The sequence below is a fragment of the Blastomyces dermatitidis genome (assembly GCF_000003525.1).
Source record: "Blastomyces dermatitidis ER-3 genomic scaffold supercont1.1, whole genome shotgun sequence".
NCBI classification, from domain to species: Eukaryota; Fungi; Ascomycota; class Eurotiomycetes; order Onygenales; family Ajellomycetaceae; genus Blastomyces; species Blastomyces dermatitidis.
In genome coordinates this window covers 5,757,061-5,776,810 of record NW_025544774.1, presented here as the reverse complement: position 1 = coordinate 5,776,810, position 19,750 = coordinate 5,757,061, and the positions used below count along the sequence as shown (strand labels likewise).

Below are 19,750 nucleotides of genomic sequence, written 5' to 3'. Positions count from 1 at the left end.
GCGTCCATATCTAGGAAGGGACTCAGTGGTGGCAAGTCGTGCACCTCGAATCTACAGATATCAGCACTTCAAGTCGCAAACCGATAAATACACTCGATATTTACATTTTAATTGTTAGTTCGCTAGAGTGGGAGATCTTGAGCGATGATGGTCCCGTAGTGTAGTGGTTATCACGGTGGATTTTGATGCTCTTCTCGATTTTCCACTGACCCCGGTTCGAATCCGGGCGGGACCTAATATAAATAAACATAAACATGGTTTTCTTTCTTTTTTTTTTTGACCTTCCTCTCCCACGACCACTGCGGCTAAAAGAGTTTCCTGCTGCGTAGCTTTGGTGTGAGTTAACTATTCCAAAAGCACCGAATGGCTGATGACTTGCCCCACTAGGTAGGTAGCAACATGTCAACATGTGATGATAACAAAAATAATATGACATGTATATTACAAGCACAATACCTTGGAGCCTCCGTATAGAAACCCTGGGGAAGTGCCTAGACTCTCCGAAAATTCCCGCAGGAGTCAGGACACATGGATCGATCCTACATAAGTTACGAACAAAAACTTTATTATTTTTGACTCCTGCCTCCGTTTTAAACAACCGTCATCATCTATGACACCGTCTATGCACAATGATCCTAGGCACCTCCATGCTACCATCCGCAGGGGAAAAGGGAAGTGAAGGGAAAGCTTGGGCGCATCGGTGTCGCACCACTAAACACTGCGTAACGGTGGAACTGCGTAACTGCGCCGGGGTTGGAAGAGGGGCTGTTTTTGATAGAACGAGATCGAGCGTGCTAGTTATGTACTGTACATGTACAGTACATACGATGAGTGCTCTGTCGGATTTGGCGGTGATGGCTAGCTAGTTACATAGATACGGGGCGGAGGGGCAGTGTGCACTATTGTGGCGGACATATTACTTGCGAAAACAGAATTTTCCCAGCCCCCCCTGAAAATTAGTAGCAAAACACCACCAAAAAATCAAAATATCTGCATTTCTCTAGAATCATTCAATATCATCCAATACATGTCTTTTTCAATCAAATATCATTCAAATATGCGTCTTTCTTATCTTTATCATCAATATGTCATCTCAACTCTGTGATTTCACCATCAACAAGATTGTATACCTTCTTAAGAATGATTATATGTCTGCTGAGCAGCCTGAGATCATGTGAAGCATTGATTATCACCTGTGTATATTGAATTCAATGAAATCTTCACTGTTTTGAAACTGCTAGAGAACTCTGTTCAACATGTGATATAAAGTCAAAGATTATATCAGATATCTCTTCAATTCTGAAGAGATTTAATGGAGATTTTGAAGCTTTTTTATATCATACAGTTGAGAACTTCATAAGAGAAAAAGATATAAAAGAATATTTCAGATCTACTTATATAGAATAGTATTATAATAATTAGAAAGATTCAGATTACAATTCATTATAATATAAATTTAGAAGTAAAAGCAGTATGAGATCTGTTCTCATCACTATAAATAGTGAATAAAGATGATTTGAATTTCTGCAATTTTGTCTGTTATAATGGACTTTTTAACCCATCTCTTATAATTTGAAATATACTCTTGTCAATATTCATATGAAGCAACTGTTCCCTTGTCAATCAATTGAAGTATTCATCAAATTGAGGTATTGGACTGCTTTGAATTGGAGATGGAACAGCGGATTCGATGGAAGATTCAACGGTGGATTCGATGGAAGATTTCAACAGTGTATTCGATGGAAGATTCAACGGTGGATTCGATGGAAGATTTCAACAGTGTATTCGATGGAAGATTCAACGGCGGATTCGATGGAAGATTCAACGGCGGATTCGATGGAAGATTCAACGGCGGATTTGATGGAAGATTTCAACGGCGGATTTGATGGAAGATTTCAACAGTGTATTCGATGGAAGATTCAACGGTGGATTTGATGGAAGATTCAACAGCAGATCTGAATGTGGATGATAATGAGATTGTGAATTCAGTTCTTCTATTCCTTTCATCATATATTTCATCATCATCACATTGATTATCTCACTTGAGAATGTCATATTGAATGAAGTTGAAGCTGTCAGAGCTGAAGAAGAGAATATAATCACTGACATTTGAGAGATCTGTATAGAAGAATTGATTGTAGAAATTATAGATTCATTCTTCTGATTCTTCTTCTTCTTTCTACTCATTAATCATTTTATCATCTCTCTTGTTCTTTATCTCATTGATAATCACCTGTTCATACAATCTGTATGAGATGTCAGGCTCAGGTGTAGGGATTCGCGGATATCAAGGATTCTCAGACTGAGTCTCTATATCCTTCTCATCCACCTGCTCCTCCATCTCATCATTGACTGGATCCTCTCCATTATCCAGAACTTCTGGAACAGGTAGTTTGAGGAGACTGAGGTGCAGGGTAGAAGTCTTTGTACAGGCTTGTGAAGCAGCAGGACAGCGGGCGTTGTGAGGCATATTGAAAAAAGGGTTGATTGATATATGCGGATTTGATGATAAAGGTAAGAAAGACGCGTATTTGGATGATATTTGATTGAAAAAGATGTGTATTGGATGATATTGAATGATTCTAGAGAAATGCAGATATTTTGATTTTTTGGTGGTGTTTTGCTACTAATTTTCAGAGGGGGCTGGGAAAATTCTGTTTTCGCAAGTAATATGTCCGCCACAATACTAGAAAAACCCTCACGAGTTCCAATTCGTGAGTAAAGTAAATAATAATGACTGAATTTTGCGTGGATTTTTAATGGAGAATATTACTGGGTGTTGTTACGTGACAAGAAATATATGCATAAGTTATGTCATTAGTTAACGAAATACTACTCTGTACAGGCACACAGAATGAAGTTTAATCAAGGGGACATTGAGAGGTTTTTTTCTTTCTTTCCTTTCCTTTTTGGACACGATACTCGCACTCCTCGCAGCGAAGCTTTCGACGTCTTCTCCAATCAAAGAATACTATTACTTCGTGCTTATTTCTTCACTACACCAAGGCCAGAAATCCTGATACAGAGGATATACTGTGGAGAGAGCCAAAAGAGGGGAGAAAGCTGAGGGGGATTCGGACATACTAATATTGGACGACTTTTCTGTCCCCGCCTGCGTCTCCGTGTTGGCTAGGATTGGAGCAATAATCATGAACAGAAAGGCGTGCTATGAAAAACATGTAAGTAGAGAACTAAAATTTGGGTGAATCAAGATGAAGGGGTTGAAGGGGGAATTGATATACCGATGCCACATTCTCGTGGGATATCAAAACCCATGAATCCTCACAACGTTCCGTTATGTCACTCGAAAAAATTGAAGAGAGGAGAAAAATGCTTTTTTTTTGACAGTATAACTAGAGGATATAGATAAAATCCCGCTAGAGGATATCGTGAAATGATATGATAAATCCTAAGAAGGAATGAGAAGAGAAGAAAGGGGAGGAGGAAGAGAGAGAGCGAGAACACAGGATAAAATATGAATATGTGATGCCAATATGTTCTTTTTATGACCCATAATATGCAAGTAGAGAAATATAAATAAAAATAAAGAGTAGGATTGGATTGAGGATTGAATGAAAAGGAGACTAAAAAATATAGAGCGAAAAAAACGCGCAGATTCAAGGAGGAAGGAAGGTTCTGAGCAAAAAATAGAAAAAATGGAAAGTGATATCGTTTAAGTAGTAAAAACAATAGAAGGAAAGGGGGGAAATAAGGAGCATAGGAGGGCGGGGAGGTAAGATATATAGTGAGCAAGACAAGGGGGAAAGGTTTTCCCCCCTCCTTTTCTCCCGCACAACGGAAATTGATGTATCGATCGAATGATGTAACGCGATGCGAATAAACAGAAACTGAGGAATATGTTCCCTCGAAACAAAAGAGTAAAAGAGAAGGAGTATAACACATAGAAAAAAAAAGGAAAGAAAAATTGAGACGTAGATGATAGCTAAACGCAACGGGCAGGCGGCACGTCGTCGACTAGGCAGGTGTGTGTATACGCGTTTGAGATCTTTTTTCGTTTCAGGGTTCATCCAGTAAACAAGAGAATAAATAATCGCTTTTGCAAAAAGGCAACAAGCAACACCTCACCCCGCATGCAATCCGTTAACATGATAAAAGATAATTTTTTTTTTAAAAAAAAAGAAGTTAAAAAGGGCTAAGATAACGGGAGGAAAACATGCTCTCTTTGATTTTTCGTTCTTTGTTCTTTCTTTGTTCTTTCTTTCTCATTCTTTAAATTAAAGGGATAAGAAACGGAGGGAAATGAAAGTTGTCCTGATGATGTACAGAGACAGAGACAGGTAAGGTAGTATGTGCATTGAAAAAAAAAAAAAAAAAAAAGAATCTCATTCATTATTAATTCTTCTTTGCGTTTCCCTTTCGTCAAGAGGTTCACATATCAAAGTGGTAGTCATCATCGCCGAAAATACCGCCTTCAGAGTGTTCGCTGGTTTTTACGATCCCGCTCATTCGATGATCCCTTCCGCTCGCGGGGGGGTGCGCTTGTTTTACCCAGGTATCATCTGGCTTTGTGCCGTCCTCCATGTAAACATCCTTCATATGCTGGTCCATGGAGCGCTCATTGACAAAAGTAAAACCCCGGAAATTGGCTTGCATGCCTGGCGATAAGGGTGTTGACGCTGGCATGGCGCCAGCGGCAAGTGCAGCAGCGCGCGCATTTAGGGAAGTGGCCTGGTCCAGTGCAGTTGTGAACTCTGGGTCGAAGTACGACGTATCCATCACTGACTTCAATTTTGGTTTGAATGGAGGAGCCACATTCTTTTTGGCCAAGGCGTCCCAATCGACATCATGGAAAAATGGATGGGCCATGAGCTCCTTCGCGTCGTCCGTAGCTCCTAGTCGGTGTTTTGGGTTTCGATTAAGTAGACCTTTCACGAAATTGCGTCCCTCAGTACTAAGAGCGTCACGAGGAAACCTCACTTTCCCGAAGGCGATGTTCTTATACATCTGCTGCGTATCCTCTGCGTAGAAGGGACTCCATCCACAGCACATTTCGAAGACGAGTACACCCAAGGACCAGAAATCTACCATCTTCGTGTAACCTTGCTCATCCAGGAGAACTTCAGGAGCAAGATACTCCGTTGTGCCACAAAACGTATTCGTTGTTTGATTTTTTGTCAAGTTTGCCTTGGATAGCCCAAAGTCACAAAGCGCAATGTGACCATTTGCATCAAGTAGGATGTTCTCGGGCTTGAGATCCCGATAAACGATGTCATGTTCGTGTAGATGTTGCAATGCCAATATCAACTCTGCAATGTAAAACTTCGCCCTAGCTTCTTGGAACCTGCCCTCTTTTTGTAGATGCCAAAATAATTCCCCTCCCGACATATAGTCCGTGACAAGGTACAAATCAGTGGGCGTTTGGAAAGAGAATTTGAGACCCACGATAAACGGAGAATTCGTCATGGCCGTTCGAACCAAGATATTCCTTTCACCAAGCGTGTGGGCGACTTCCTTCTTCTGAATGATCACCTTTTTGGAAAGGACCTTCATTGCGTAGATTCGTTGGGTGTCCTTTTTCCTCACTTGGTATACTTGCCCAAACGTCCCTTTCCCTATGAGTTTGAGGATTTGGAAATCATTTGGCCCAAACTGCTTCTTATCCGTTTTCTGAAAGCTCATTTCCAAGTGTATTTCCCCAGACACATGGCCGTCACCCCGACCACGAGCCACCAGAGGATACCAACCCTCTATAGACTGATTATCTTCCTTGAAACTGGCGCTCAACTTTACATGACCTAGAAATGCTTCATGATTCGATCTGTCATAAACCGAAACCTCAATTTCCGATTCGTCTCCAAGGACATCACTAGAAATTAATTAGCAATTTGGACGCATTTATTGGTGTTGCCGGGGTTTTCTTTTTTCTTTTTTCTTTTTTCTTTTTTCTTTTTTTTTTCTTTTTTTTCAGAAAAAAAAAATTAATGTTAGAAAGAGGAGCAGGAACAAAACGCACAAAACGGCTTCATGGTTCCACTGAGGATCCGTTACCACACCTGCCTCTTTACGATCATGATTATCCAACATACTGTTATTACTGCTCTGTCGACTTTTCATTGGGATTGCCATTGGGCGCCCGGAATCACTGTTTGACCGTTGGATTGGTACAGAGGATAGCGAATCCTCCCCTCCCTTCGTAGTCCCAGCGTCATCCCCCTCCTCCGCCTGAGCGCCCTTGGAAATGCACTCATTCAATTCGAAGACGCACACAACGTAAGGGTCGTAACTTGGTCGTAAACCCCTTCCCTCGGATATTTTGACAGATAATTTCCCTTTTAGCGACCCTACCGGAATACCTTGGGCTTCCGTTATGCCAGTAGAACGAGACGATGACTGCTGAGGTGTTCGCTTGCTCGACTTTGTTGATTCAGGATGCTCATGCGCAGGGGAACTAGAGGATTTATCTAGTTGAGGAGTTTCATTTGTTGACATGGCCCGCGGAGTTAAAGGTGGTGTATTCTTTTGCGGTTGATTGGTAGTCAGCTTTGCCAGTTCCTCAGAAGAATTGGAAAGCGGGCAAGAGTGAGTGGAAGGTGATAAGGTAGGGCAAGTAGGTAAAGATGGGTTAGAAAAGTGAGATGCAAGGACAGGATCCTTTGAGAGACAGCTAGAAACAGGTTCTGATGTATGCCGTCCAATCTTTAAGGAATTCTGCGAAAGCAGGTTCTTTATTGCGCGGCGGATAGACCCCATTCCGCTCTCAACCCCAGGTGCGCCATTTTCTACCTCCTCTGCTTCCTTTTGCACAATCGAACAGGAAGAGGATGAAGAGGATAAGGGAGGAGTGGGTAACGAGTTGATGTCCGAAGGTGCCTCCTCTTTTCCTCGCTGTTCTGATTCTTTTTCAGATTGGGATGGAACGGGATCAGAAGACTGATCTCGCTCCAGCATTACAATGGAGCCAGACATCGAGGCATTATCAGAGGAAGCCTTCGTCTCCACATCAACTTGAGGATGTACAAGAGAATCGTATTCTTGAGTATAATCGGAACCACGAACCTGAAAATAGCTGGGTATTATGCTCGGGAAGCGCTTGTCGGTAAACTCTGGTTGCGGTGTAGCAGAGCTACCATCGGGAGGGGTTACAGAACCTATATCGTCATCGTTTTCTCTGCTAAATATCAGCCACAAGAGCCCAAAATAGGTTGGACGAACGTCGTGGAGGGGATGGATATGTTGTGGGGAGCCTCTTGAGCCCGGGCCAAAGGGTGATAGCAAGGTTGTAAAGGACGGAGTTTCAAGATGGGAGAGATGCGATCCCAAAAGAAGAGCCAGAGCTAGCCCGCGGGCATTGGAGCCAAGTGTTTTTTCTTTTCTTTTCTTTTTTTTTTTTTTTTTTTTTTTTTTTTTTTTTTTTTTTTGTTTATCTTCCAAGACTTCGATACCCAGCGAGGAATCACTCATCACCTCCGCAAAAAAACACTAAGACTTACAGCATGGCCTCCCGTAGTAAATCCGCATGGACCCGTTGTCCCGCCATGTTTCATTCAACAGGCTGACCCTCCTCCTAAAAGCAGTCACCTACAGCCGTAGTAGTACCCACTCAAAAAAGATAGATGTATGCGAAACAGAGGTCGATTGTAGGTTTGAGAGAGGCCTGGAATGCGCGCAGAAGGAGGCCTGCCTAGATTCGAAGATAAGAGTTCGAAAATGTTAACTTTATGACCGCAAAAGTAAAAAGAAAAGAGAGACAAAAATGAACGAGTCGTAGTATATTTAACATGAAAAACAAAACCAGAAATTGATTTAAAAACAATAAAGGGGAAAAATTGGAAAAATTGGAAAAATTGGAAGGGGAAAAAAAAATAGAAAATAAAAGAAGAAAAAAAATTCCTTGTCCCGGGAGCTAGCAAAGTTTGCGGAACAGACTCCGACCAGGAATTGTTAGGATGGAAATGGTTGGGCAGCGGTGAGGGCGTGGTGATTATGATTAGGATTTCAGGACAAGAGAAACAGAGAGAGAAACGTACTGTACTCACTGTACTCTGTGCCTAGGTACCGTTGTCCCAAAAGAACCTTCTTTTTACACGATGCTAGAGAGTCGATGATACCTTATTCAGCTACCCTATAGTATAACAAGAGACTAGATAGGGCAGAAGACCCTAGTATTGCAGAGGAGCTCTTGTTGTAGAAGGGTGCTGTTGTTCTTGTTCTTGTTGTTGTTGTGGTTGTTGTAGTGGCTGTTGCTGTCGTCTGGGAACAGTTGAGGGGGAACAAGAAAGCTTTCGGCTGAATAGAAGAGGCTATATGTCAAAAGTACGTAGTAGTTACAACTCGAGAGAACCGGACAGTTCAACAACATGTGGGCAGAGATCGGCGATATCAGATCAGATCAGATCAGATCAGGGAGTCAGAGAGAATCCAGCGACAGAGGGAGCCATGTATGTATTTACATGTACATGTAGAGTAACTTTGGAGCTAAAAGCTTGGGCATGGGGAAGGGAGAGGAGGTACGGTACGGTACCGGGTAAAGAGGAGAACAGAAGAATGAAGACGAATAAAGAATGAAGACGAAGACGGGGAAGAGGATGAAGAAGGATGAAGAAGAAGAAGAAGAACAAGAAGAAGAAGAGGAGCCAAGACAAGACAGCAGCTGCATTCAAGTCTCCAAGAGCATCAACACGACAAAAGAAGACATCCTGACCAAACCCCCAACCCAACGTTCTGTCTTGTCTTTTTTTATCTTTTATCTTTTACCACCAACAGCCGACTACTACGGGCTGGGTGAGGTTGACTGCGGAAGCAAAAAGAGGGGGAGGCGACAAACACCAGCCTCGTCCTGTTCCGCGTCTCGCCTCCTCCTGTTCCGCGTCTCGCCTCCTCCTCCTCCCCCTCCTCCTCGTCGTCGTCGTCCGCCGCCTCGTCCTCCGCTTCCTCGCCAGAGAGTGCTGTTCTCTGTCTCATCCGTCTTCCTTCTTTTTGTCTCTGTCACAGGCTTAGCACTGGCTAACCCATTATTAGTTAACAAAGCCATATCATCCCATCCCATCCTGAGATCACATTTCGTGGCCACCTCTCCTAGGAATGAATCCCCATCAATTGCTGAGGAGCAGAGAGGTTGGTGCAGGGCAACACCAACAAACTTCGCACTATCACATCCACCAGTCTGGCTCGGCTGCGGAGTTTGGGATTAGTATTCGAGATACTATTCGTCTCATCGAGCGATTAGCTACCAGTCCACGGTTTAGCGGACCTACGGCCAGCAACTTGCAAGAAAAGGCCTTCCGATTCTTGCCTGCTTCCCCCGTCCAATATTAATCCTTATTGTGTTGTCCCCTTTCGCGGCGCCTTCCCTGCCTGGGCATTGCGCCGCTGGTTTATTGGATGTGTGATCATTAGGCCAACTGCCCTCATTCTGTGACTGGACGCACCGTTTCAAAGCCCATATTTTCGCCTAAGACCAAATTCCAATTCTGCATGAAATAATCATCAGCTCCTTCTGTGCTCTGGACGGAGTAGTTGAGCAACAGATCAGAAATGTCTTATTCTCCGCCCCGCCACAACGCGCGCTGTCAGGGTTCAGCCGCCAGCCAGCTCGGCCTTCTGTACAAATTATAGCAACGCCACCTCCAACCACTGCTTGTCTACGGATGTCGATGGTCCCTTTTTCAAAAAAAAAAAAAAAATAAATAAAAATAAAAATAAAAAAAATAAAAATAAAAATAAAAATAAAAAAAATAATCGGGATTTTAAAGTCTCACTGCTCTAACAAGAAAGATTTCGATATACAGAGGATTTGCCACTGACTACAGATTTGGCTGCTGGAGCTCGATAAGTGGAGAAGCAGCTGCAATCGCTATCCTTGATTCCCAGGAGCACAGAACTTCAGGAAATGTATTGGGTGACGTATAGGCTCCCTAGCAGCTTCTTGGTGTTGAGCGGAGATATGGCTTCCAGCCCTTCACAAATCACACAAATACTATGCATATGTTTCGCCGTACGCCAAATGCAAGTTTCGCGAGCTGCAATGTTCGGTCATGAGTAATTAAAAATCCCCCAAATGTGGATTTGATACTGTTTCATTCGAGCATTAAAATTGAAGACCTCGGCTTGGATCATACAGTGAATCCGGCAGTTTTTTTTTTTTTTTTTTTTTCTTTTGTTCAACATTCCTGGACTTTGAAGGAGACTCAGTTCAATTAAATATCTCTGCAATGCAATGAACAGAGCAAAAAAGAGACGACAGCAGAAAAAATTAATGAGCATATGATATGATTCAGATTCTCCACGTCAAGGATTGAGGTTTATTTCTCTGGGTTAAAAGGTGTCTCAACCTCTGATGAAGCATATATAATGTTGATGGTAGCTTGAATTCTCCTGTCTCTTGAGGTGGTCCATCTTGCTAACGAATCACGATAATATAACTGTGCTCTCGATTTTCCTAGCCATGCGGATAGCTCCAGCTTTCGTGCTTTGATGATGGCTGTGAGCTTGAAGTTGTGGACGATTTTGATTCTCCACGTTTAACGCCAAGGTAGGCAACCCCGCGCATGATTGGCCTTCAAACAACGAGAAAACATGGATCTTTGTACCTGGCTCGCTGCCTAGATCATGACCAAGCAAGCTCCCCGCAGACACAGGCAACACCACCATAATTCTACTTTCCGTATATTTATCGCGACGGACCTCCCAGTTTTAAAATTTCTAGACTTTCATTCGATATCGAATCAATCACTCATACTTCTCCACAGTCTTTTTACAGTCAGATCGCTAGAAAATCCAACGCCGCCAAACAGATACCATGGCTGCTCAACCCAACCCTGCGCCTCTTGTGCTTCCCGGCTTTGGAATCGAATTGAATCGCGCAGCATCATGGAGGGCAACCCTTGCTAAAGGTTATGTCACGAATACGCCAAATAAGCAGGGAGAGCCTGGAATATTCCCCTCCCTCTTAGCCCTACAGACCTTGGAAGGATATCAAGCTATGTACTTATATATCACCCCGAGTTGACTATTGCTCACCCTATCTGACCACGAGACTGACATGTCTGGTAAAAGGCAACACTTCACTCCCATCCGAGAGTTCACAATGCTTCAGATTATGAATACCATAACTGACAAGCCCGGCTGGGAAAAGAAGGTGCTTAGACATCTCCCTAACTAACCCCAGCGCCTCTTTAAGCTTCCCCACCTTATTCTCCTAATCAGCCGTTTTATTTGTATATGCACTGTATTTCTGGCTAGACACGTTATGAGGTTATTCCCCCAACCTCGATTGACTTCTAGTTGACTGGGTTTTTTTTTTACATTCATATCTAGATATTTTCACCAGACATCATAAACAAATGGAGAGAGGAGGTAATGGCGCATAAAGACATGGATGTGTCAGAAAAAATGATGGATTGGGTCATTAACGAGCTGCAATTCAAATCAAAGGGCTTCGAAAAGAGTGGAAACATTTTGGTCTATGACGCGGGTGTTGTGAAATCGGACACCGCAATCCCGGATACTCTCCGGAATGCGCTCAAATCCGCTGCTGCCCGCTTAGAAGATGTCCCAGACGACCAGAAGGATTATCATCCCCAATCGAACAACCAGGTTCTTGACCTCGTGCATCCCTCTCTGTTTCCGGTGGTCTATGGTCGGACTCGGATTATCACAGACGGCGTTCTAGGAATTCACGAGGGGATCGCTAGAGCTGGATCTGGTGAGGTTCTTGAAATTCCGTCGAAAGAAGAACTTAAAGCACATAAATTCCGGCATGATCGACCTGGTGAACTACAGATTCCTTACAGTCAGAAGTTCCAGTGGCTTCCCTGTGACGTCGCGTTCACAACAGATTCAACAGATTCAACAGAAACGGACGGACACGACAAGGATCAAAATCTTAATAGCTGCAAGATCACCAGCTATATAAATAACTTGCACCCAAGGGAACACCGAGAATTATATGGAGTGATCGAGCAAGTTATCTCCCTCGCTGTTCCGTTATGGAATAGAACGCTAGGGTACGCGAAGTCCAAAACCTACACTCGCATAACATACCATTTCTGCGAAAAGGAAGTTGACCACGACTTCGTCGCAGCTATTCCAAGACCTGAATTGGAATCCGACGAAGACGAAGATGACTATTACGACCGCGTAGACGAATGGGAAGAACAGAGCCAAAAATTTAGACTCCCTGAGCCCGATGCTAAATTTTTGCCTCCGAACGAAGATATTCTCGTTGACTTGCAGCGGGATTATGGAAGTACTGGCTTGCAAGTTATTGTAAAACTTGCCAACATTCATCTCACACCAGAAAAGCCCAGGTACAATGGTGGTACGTGGCATGTTGAGGGTCAACTAGTATGTATTACCCCGCAAGAATCGGAGCAACCGTTTCCTCTTTTTACATCGATGAATGTATGGCGCTGAGACACCGTTTCAGAATGAACACATATGCGCTACCGCGTTATATTACTATGACAGCGACAATATCACTGAAAGCCGCCTTGCCTTCCGCCAGCTAGCTGACGTGGACAGCGCTAGTGAGATAGGGTACGAGCAAGACCAACACGGATGGCTACCACTCGTGTTCGGTTGCCAGAATGGCAACGCCCCTATACAGGAGATTGGCAACGTCGTTTGCAAACAAGGCCGACTCCTAACATTCCCTAACATCCTCCAGCACCGCGTTTCGCCATTCCAGCTCGAAGATCCGTCCAAGCTCGGCCACAGGAAAATCCTCGCGTTGTTCCTGGTCGACCCCAACATCCGCATCATCTCCTCCGCCAACGTCCCGTGCCAGAGGCGTGATTGGTGGGCGGAACAGGTGCCCTGGGAAAATATCACGGGTCGCCTCCCCCCTGAGCTGTTCAGTGAGGTTGCGTCTCATCTCGATGACTTTCCGATATCGATGGAAGATGCGAAGGAGCTGCGATTGGAACTTATGGAGGAAAGGAAGGCGGTGGTTGTGGAGCAGGGTCAGGCGATGGAGAGCTACACATTTTCGTTATGCGAGCATTAAGACCGGTGTTGTCGGCTTGAAACTATGAAGGTAAAGGCAGTGGTGTTGCGAGGGAGGTATAAGATGTGGCCGGCGAGGGGGGAAATGGGGAAAGGGGGAAATGATAGGGAAGGGATCTCCGCAGAGGAACCTTCAAGCTTTCTTCCCTCCGTCCACGTCTTGATTGTACTGACCCTCATCTCCTTCCTTTGGCGCCGTAAACACCACGCATGCACTCGAGTCTTCGCAAACTACTCAAGTAGATGTCATTGCTATTTAAATATACCTATTTGTAACTTAAATCCAAGCTTATTCTAGCAATGATCGACTCTTCTCCTTGGCTGCATTTTTCTGTTCCGCGGATCATAATAGCCATTTACAGTTATCTCAGCATGCTCAGCCTCTCTTCTCGATATTTTCGGATTAGTGTGACCAACTAAACTCCTTTAGACTTCTGCCAAGTCCTGCTAACTTCTGGATCAATAAGAGACTTCATATATACTCATAATCTAATATCTTGTAGAGAGTCTGAGAAGAAACAGTTTCATCATATATAAAAAATCAACTTCATTTATATAAAATATTTAATTGACTTTGAAATCATACATCTACTCTAAATATCTATCTAATCATTATTAAATTAATATTTTTTAAATTCTCAGTTATTCTGCTATTATCTCTGCTATTTTATAACTTACTATTTCTTCTTATTATATTATAATCATTGATAAAAGACAGTGTGTCTTTTAAATCTCAAGACACTTAATATCAGACATGCTTCAGTCAATATTCTTTATTACTTAAAGATAAATTCTCTCTACAATTACTATAATCTCTTAATAATATAGATGATGAATATAATATATCTTGGAGGATAACGTTGTTGTGTTGTGTTGTAATCTAACTACGCGAGTTACAACTAAATGAATAGGTTGGGGTGGCACGTGACTAGGGTAGGTGTAGTAATCACCAACACCCCCCCTTGCTACACCGTGGCCTATAAGCCGCCACCCGGGGCCTCCCCCATCCTCAAATCTTTCGAAAATGCAATAATAATTAATTACATCAATCGGACCCTGATTTCCTTATTAGGAAAGGCGTCCGTACAGTAATAACCGTAAAAATCAAGAAATACATGCAAAATCCACTGATTCACTGTATCATTATTACCATTCAATCATTCCTTTCTGATCTCTTTCAAACCAATCCTTTTGACAAAATCTTCAAACGCAGGCTTCGCCAGTGGCTTGGTGAGCCCGTCAGCTATGTTCGCTGTAGAACCAACATGTTCCATCATGATTTCCCCTTTTTCAACCAAATCGCGATCCATCAACCCGGCGTCATATAAACAGGTTGCATCGTCTGTTATACCCAACCAATAACTTGCACCCCCCCTAGTGGGGGTGTCATTCCCGTCGAAAAGTGTTTTTCCACCCCCTGCCAGATCGATGAAGAATCTCATTGCCGGCTTGACAGCTCGTGTCATAGGTGCGAAGGTTGGACGTGTCATTTTTGCTTGGACACAGACCTTGCAAAACGGTAAAGCTCGTTGACCTATAATCCTCATTCCCAGGTGTGGATCCGCCGCCATTTTCGTGATATCCGCGGGATTCAGATGCCCTAGCCTTTTGATGCCATTGCATCATCGTAAGTTCTATAACCTTTGTATCATTCCTTTCAGGTAGTGCCAATATTGTGTCATCTTTCGCCCGTAATGTGTTCGCAGGTTCAAAATCACCATTGGGCATAGCAAACCGGATCAAGTCTCTGTATGTAACCGGCCTTTCCATCTCATAGATATCATTCTCATTTAATCTTGCTGTAAATGAGAACATGCGGTCGGGAGACATAATCAACATAGCATGATTATTCCCATATGTCAACTGCTTATAGGTATAACCCTGACGTACAAGCTTACCCATACTCATGAGGTTCACTTCTAACTTTGGGACATAGCGGACATCATTTAACAGCATATCCGCCCCTTCCACTGGAATCTTCGTATCTCCTATAGCTGCAGCGGGGACTACCGTTCCGTCTGCCATTTCCAACATCACTTTCACCTTCTGAGGTTTTGCCACGACAAGATCCCTGTGGGGTGTGGCGTGGGCGCCCGATCCAGAGTCTAGGATCCAGGTATCTTTTCCTGTCTGGCCACTCGCATAGGCCTTTTCTTTGATGCAAAATACTTGCTCCATGACGTTGTGAACAGGAGCAGCACCTGTATTCTCCGCATCCTTGTCTTTATCCTTGTTCCTATTGGTGTTGGAATTCGAATTCGAAGGACGTTTCTCAGGGTATTTCTTCCAACAGTCAGTCTGGATATGACCAACCTTTTGACAATGATAGCAGGTCCTCGCATCATTACCCCTACGTTCAGGTTTGGATTCAGTGTCCTTGTCCTTGTCATTGTCTTTCTCTTTGTCCTTGGCTTTCTTATCCTTATCTTGCGCGTTGTTGATAGGATTTCTCGTGGATTCCGTACTACTATTTTCCGCAGTAGGAAGGCGTAGGAGTATGTCACGGCATAACCCCATGAAGTCTTCTTCTAAAGGTCTCGAATTGTCCTTATCGATCTGGTCCATCCTATTCTTTATGAAGGATGCCCAACCTCTATTGACTCCTGTCAGTAATCTATCGAAAAACACGACATCTTCAATCTTATATCCCAGGCGGATATAATCAGTCCTGATGGCAATTAATCGTTCAATGAAAGCTCTGTCAGATCCTTTGCTTTTGGAGGTCATTCCAATAAGCTCTTCAAACAAACGAGTCCTGCGTACAGCAGGCCTCTCGGAAAAGTTATCCTCTATGATAGTCCATAGAGCATAAGCTGATAATTTGGACTCCTTGGGTATAGTGAAATGGGCCTTGGCCTGCGGGGCAATTGCAGACCACATGTAATTGTATAACCAAAGATTGCGTTCTTTCCAGAAACGTTGCATGTCCATAGTGGCATTCTCACCAAGGCCATTACCTTCAAGAATATCATCGGTTTCAGACTGCTCTGCAGCCAAAAGGATTTCCTCTCTCCACATTGGGTAGTTAATGGATCCAGTGAGGACAATCGGTCTTTTGATGAGTCTTACTTGGCTTCTGAATTCTTCAAGGACTTTCATTATGACAGATGTCTTCCCTTTCCGTTGGAGGTATTCTGCCAGGTCTGCTCCCATCTCATCACCTGCAGGGTCACCCCTACTGGTCTTCATCCGCTCAACCTCATGCTGAAGTCTTGCAATTTCTAGTCTCATGCGAGTCTCCTCGCTCGCTGAGCTATTGTCGTTCCGGCCACTTGGGCCCCCCGCATTGCCTGACATCTCACTGATGATGCCTTCAACCGGGTCTTCGTATACGTTGGACTCGTCAGACTGTTCTTCTGCGATGGTTTCGTCCGGCTCAAACGCCCCAGGAGCCGCCTTCCGATTCGTTATTGGCGTTGGCAGTGATCTGTGATCTTGTGTTTGCTGCTCTGGCGTTTTCTCGTTTTTCCGTCTTGAAGGCACGTATTCTTTTGTTAAGTCAGGCGTCCCCCCGGATCTTAGATTAACCATGGGTTCAATCACTCAATAAATCATCTAGGCACGCTTGTAACGACGCGTGGAGATGTCAATTGCATGTTATTTTGCAGCTTTTCATTGCGTAGAGGGCTTCATAACCTCTTGGAGGATAACGTTGTTGTGTTGTGTTGTAATCTAACTACGCGAGTTACAACTAAATGAATAGGTTGGGGTGGCACGTGACTAGGGTAGGTGTAGTAATCACCAACAATATATTAGATAATGACTTAATAGAGCTTAAATCTATTAATACTTCTTCAGAATTCAAGATCACTGATACTGATACTGATACTCTGTAAGCTTGTTTATAATTAAATTGCTATGATTCACAGTATCTGTCTATAATATCTTATAATCAGTAGAAAAGATGATTAAAATTATCTTATATTATTAGAATATTACAGTAAAATAGTTAAGAAATAAAGATCTTTATAGAGACTTAAATTCAGAATTCTAATATCTTAACTTATTAATAATACAGTACTTCTATAAAGTAGTAAAATATACTATATTCAGCACTTTTCAAAGTAGGAATATTTAATAATAATTAATATTATACTATCTTATTTAAATAGAAGCTGAAATATCTTATTAATACTTTCTTCTTTATAAAATTTAATTATAATTCTGATCTGAATATTATTAACTTTCAGACTACTTTTAAAATTATTCAGACTAATATATTAATCTGATTTAATCTACTTACTTCTGTTTTAAAAAATAAATATATTAATTAAAAGAGCTATGAATGAGACTCAGATAAAATAATAGCTATTAAATAGCTATTTATTATTATAAGTATTATATATTACTCTTATTTCTTAAAAAACTTAAACTTCTTCAGCTCTATTCTCTCTATATATTTTTATAATTCAAAAGTAAAATAATGAATAATAGAAATTATTTCTGACTTTAAACTCTGTTATAACTATATAATGAGAAATAGATTAATAATAAAAATTACTAAATAAGAGAAGATATAACTTAATATTCTTAATTTATTAATATTTTTATTTAATATCTTAAACTTCTAGTAATCTCTGATAATATCTGTTATTTTCTAATATATTCTTTAAACTTCTATTAACTTCTAAGTTAATCATTTAATTAATTCTTACTATTAGATTAAACTTTAGTAGCTTATTAAAGATTCTTGAGTTATTATAATCTATAATAATATGAACTTTAAGAAGACTGTATAAGATGAGATAATTAAATATAATAATTTCATAACTACTATAACTACTGCTACTGTAATTATTTTCTCTGATATTTCAGAAACTGATCTAATTCAGATTATACATAATTTTATAAGACTGTTAATACTGTAAGAAATCATTGATATATCTGATATAACAGATAATAATAATAAGCTTTAAAAGTAAATAATATTATATCTTATTTCAGATACTGTTTAAAAGATTTATAATAATAAGATTAAAAGTATTTTCAGTACTGTAAATAATTTATTATCTTAAATATTTATTATTAATACACTTTCTGTGTATAGAATATGTTTTCAGTAGTTAAGTACTATTTTTGAAAATAAGAGTACTATTGCAGAAACTATAAGAGTTTATAAGAAAATATTTAATAATTTTCTTAATTTATTAAGAGATTATATAATATTTTTAACTCATTTCTTTTCAATATATAAAGATACTTTAATCACAAAACTTATTCAGTTAGTTAAGATAGAGTAGTTAAAATCTACAGATATCTTTGAATAGTATAACTAACTTTATTCTATTTCTGAATAATTTTATATTTAAATGAATCTATTCTTTATCATTATCTATACTTATTTTAAAGCTGAAGTCTCTGAGAAGACTCATCACTATATTCAGTTCAATCTTACTTATTAAAACTGAAATTCTATAACTATTATTAATCTGAAATATTATCTTCTTAAGTCAGTGATTTCTCAGAGCTTTATATTTCAAAGTCTTACTCTATTTTATACTATTATATAATATTAAGATTATTTAGTTAGTAATTTTAAATACTTAGAAGATATTAATTCTATTATATAATAACTTAGTTCTTTACAGTATTTTCAGCTTATTAAAGATATATATATCAAAGTATTTACTCTTAATATCTGAAATGAAATTAACTCTTAAATCTCTTAACTTACTTAAGATATTGAATTTCATATTATATATTATCTTCTTCAAGAATGTGAATTATTTATTTAAATATACTATACTATTAAGTATAATAATATTAAACTTCTTAAGTACTTTATTTTATCTCTGATTATCTTCTTTCTTAATACTGATTAATATAATTATATCACTGAGATACTTCATTATTTTTAAATACTTTAATTTATTAAAACTTCTTCTCTATATTAAGTAATTATAACTGTGAGTCTTATCAATTAATCTGAAAAACCTGACTTCTTCAAAACAATTAATCTAGATATAAAATATCTCAATAATAGCTATAAGCTGAAGATGAAATACTATAAAAATTCAATAAAGAATATCTATCTTATATTTAATTAAGTTTATCTATTAAATACATGAGTTCATCAGTTATAGCAGATTTTAGAGTCTATCTTTAAATATTCACTTACTGAGAAATATATAAGTGCTGTTACTAAGCTTAAAATATTCTCTACTACTAGAAGTCTATTAAAGAATGATTATATCTTATCTTAAGATTTACTTTTACTATCAAAGAAATGTATATTTAACTTCTTAAATATACTTTTAATTAGAGTGAAAGATCTGAAGAAGAAGATTAAGTACTTTAATTAAGTATAAATTCAGCAGCAGTTAATTGCAATGAACTTGAATTTAAATAATATAATTATTAATACTGAAGTTGAGTCTTATTCTAAGAAATTCAATAATAATATAGAGTAAGATTCTATTTTTATTGAAAATATACTATCTTTATCTACTATAAATAATCTATCTGATACTTTAAAAACAATTCTGAAGAAGAATAACTAAAATTAATAAATATACTGAAGCTTTACTTACTTTATCTTTCTTTAATATATAATATTATATTTTTACTGATAAATATATTAATAATAGAACTTCTGCATTATTCTGTCAACTTATAAGTCAATTAAATATTAAGATTTAAAATAAATATGACTAATATCTGATAAATTTTATTTTTAAGATATTATTTTTTAATATCAACTAATTTACATTTATAACTGATACTTATAAAGAATATCTATATAGAATCTTTAATATATTCATCTATATAGATTACTTATTTATTA

The 19,750-nt window shown here is 39.8% G+C and overlaps 5 protein-coding genes and 1 non-coding gene across 9 annotated transcripts; 3 read left to right on the top strand and 3 right to left on the bottom strand.

The window, feature by feature from the left end:
- The first annotated feature begins 149 nt into the window (after window positions 1-149).
- BDCG_16204 lies at window positions 150-235 on the top strand. The gene has a single exon. It is a non-coding gene; the product is annotated as a tRNA-Gln (tRNA).
- A 1,938-nt stretch (window positions 236-2,173) lies between these two features.
- Window positions 2,174-2,490, bottom strand: BDCG_16203 (uncharacterized protein). The gene has a single exon (XM_045425458.1). The coding sequence runs from the start codon at window positions 2,468-2,470 to the stop codon at window positions 2,288-2,290; it is 183 nt and encodes a 60-aa protein (XP_045279287.1). The 5' UTR covers window positions 2,471-2,490; the 3' UTR covers window positions 2,174-2,287.
- Window positions 2,491-2,619: 129 nt separating this feature from the next.
- Window positions 2,620-9,666, bottom strand: BDCG_00731 (AGC/AKT protein kinase). Of its 3 annotated transcripts, none has more exons than XM_045416238.1 (7): window positions 8,836-9,666; window positions 7,989-8,813; window positions 7,452-7,642; window positions 7,018-7,129; window positions 5,975-6,477; window positions 3,243-5,827; window positions 2,620-3,166 (listed from the first exon to the last, which is right to left on the bottom strand). In XM_045416238.1, exons 3-6 carry the CDS (start codon window positions 7,496-7,498, stop codon window positions 4,390-4,392), a joined length of 2,100 nt encoding a protein of 699 aa, XP_045279285.1. In that variant the 5' UTR covers window positions 7,499-7,642; window positions 7,989-8,813; window positions 8,836-9,666; the 3' UTR covers window positions 2,620-3,166; window positions 3,243-4,389. The 3 variants fall into 3 exon arrangements, with proteins under 3 accessions (XP_045279285.1, XP_045279284.1, XP_045279286.1); XM_045416239.1 differs by having other exon boundaries at window positions 2,770-3,166; window positions 7,998-8,813; XM_045416237.1 differs by having other exon boundaries at window positions 2,620-5,827; window positions 7,452-8,813.
- BDCG_00730 (uncharacterized protein) lies at window positions 8,517-9,276 on the top strand (the record flags this gene model as incomplete). Its single annotated transcript, XM_045416236.1, has 2 exons — window positions 8,517-8,742; window positions 9,041-9,276. Exons 1-2 carry the CDS (start codon window positions 8,523-8,525, stop codon window positions 9,274-9,276), a joined length of 456 nt encoding a protein of 151 aa, XP_045272011.1. The 5' UTR covers window positions 8,517-8,522.
- Window positions 9,658-13,330, top strand: BDCG_00729 (uncharacterized protein). Its single transcript, XM_045416235.1, has 4 exons — window positions 9,658-10,944; window positions 11,017-11,098; window positions 11,278-12,306; window positions 12,389-13,330. The coding sequence occupies exons 1-4, from the start codon at window positions 10,760-10,762 to the stop codon at window positions 12,965-12,967; spliced, it is 1,875 nt and encodes a 624-aa protein (XP_045272010.1). The 5' UTR covers window positions 9,658-10,759; the 3' UTR covers window positions 12,968-13,330.
- An 801-nt stretch (window positions 13,331-14,131) lies between these two features.
- BDCG_00728 lies at window positions 14,132-16,663 on the bottom strand. 2 transcript variants are annotated; one of them, XM_045416234.1, is made up of 2 exons: window positions 14,702-16,663; window positions 14,132-14,600 (listed from the first exon to the last, which is right to left on the bottom strand). In XM_045416234.1, the coding sequence occupies exons 1-2, from the start codon at window positions 16,495-16,497 to the stop codon at window positions 14,567-14,569; spliced, it is 1,830 nt and encodes a 609-aa protein (XP_045279283.1). In that variant the 5' UTR covers window positions 16,498-16,663; the 3' UTR covers window positions 14,132-14,566. The 2 variants fall into 2 exon arrangements, with proteins under 2 accessions (XP_045279283.1, XP_045279282.1); XM_045416233.1 differs by having other exon boundaries at window positions 14,132-16,572.
- Between the last annotated feature and the right edge of the window lie 3,087 nt (window positions 16,664-19,750).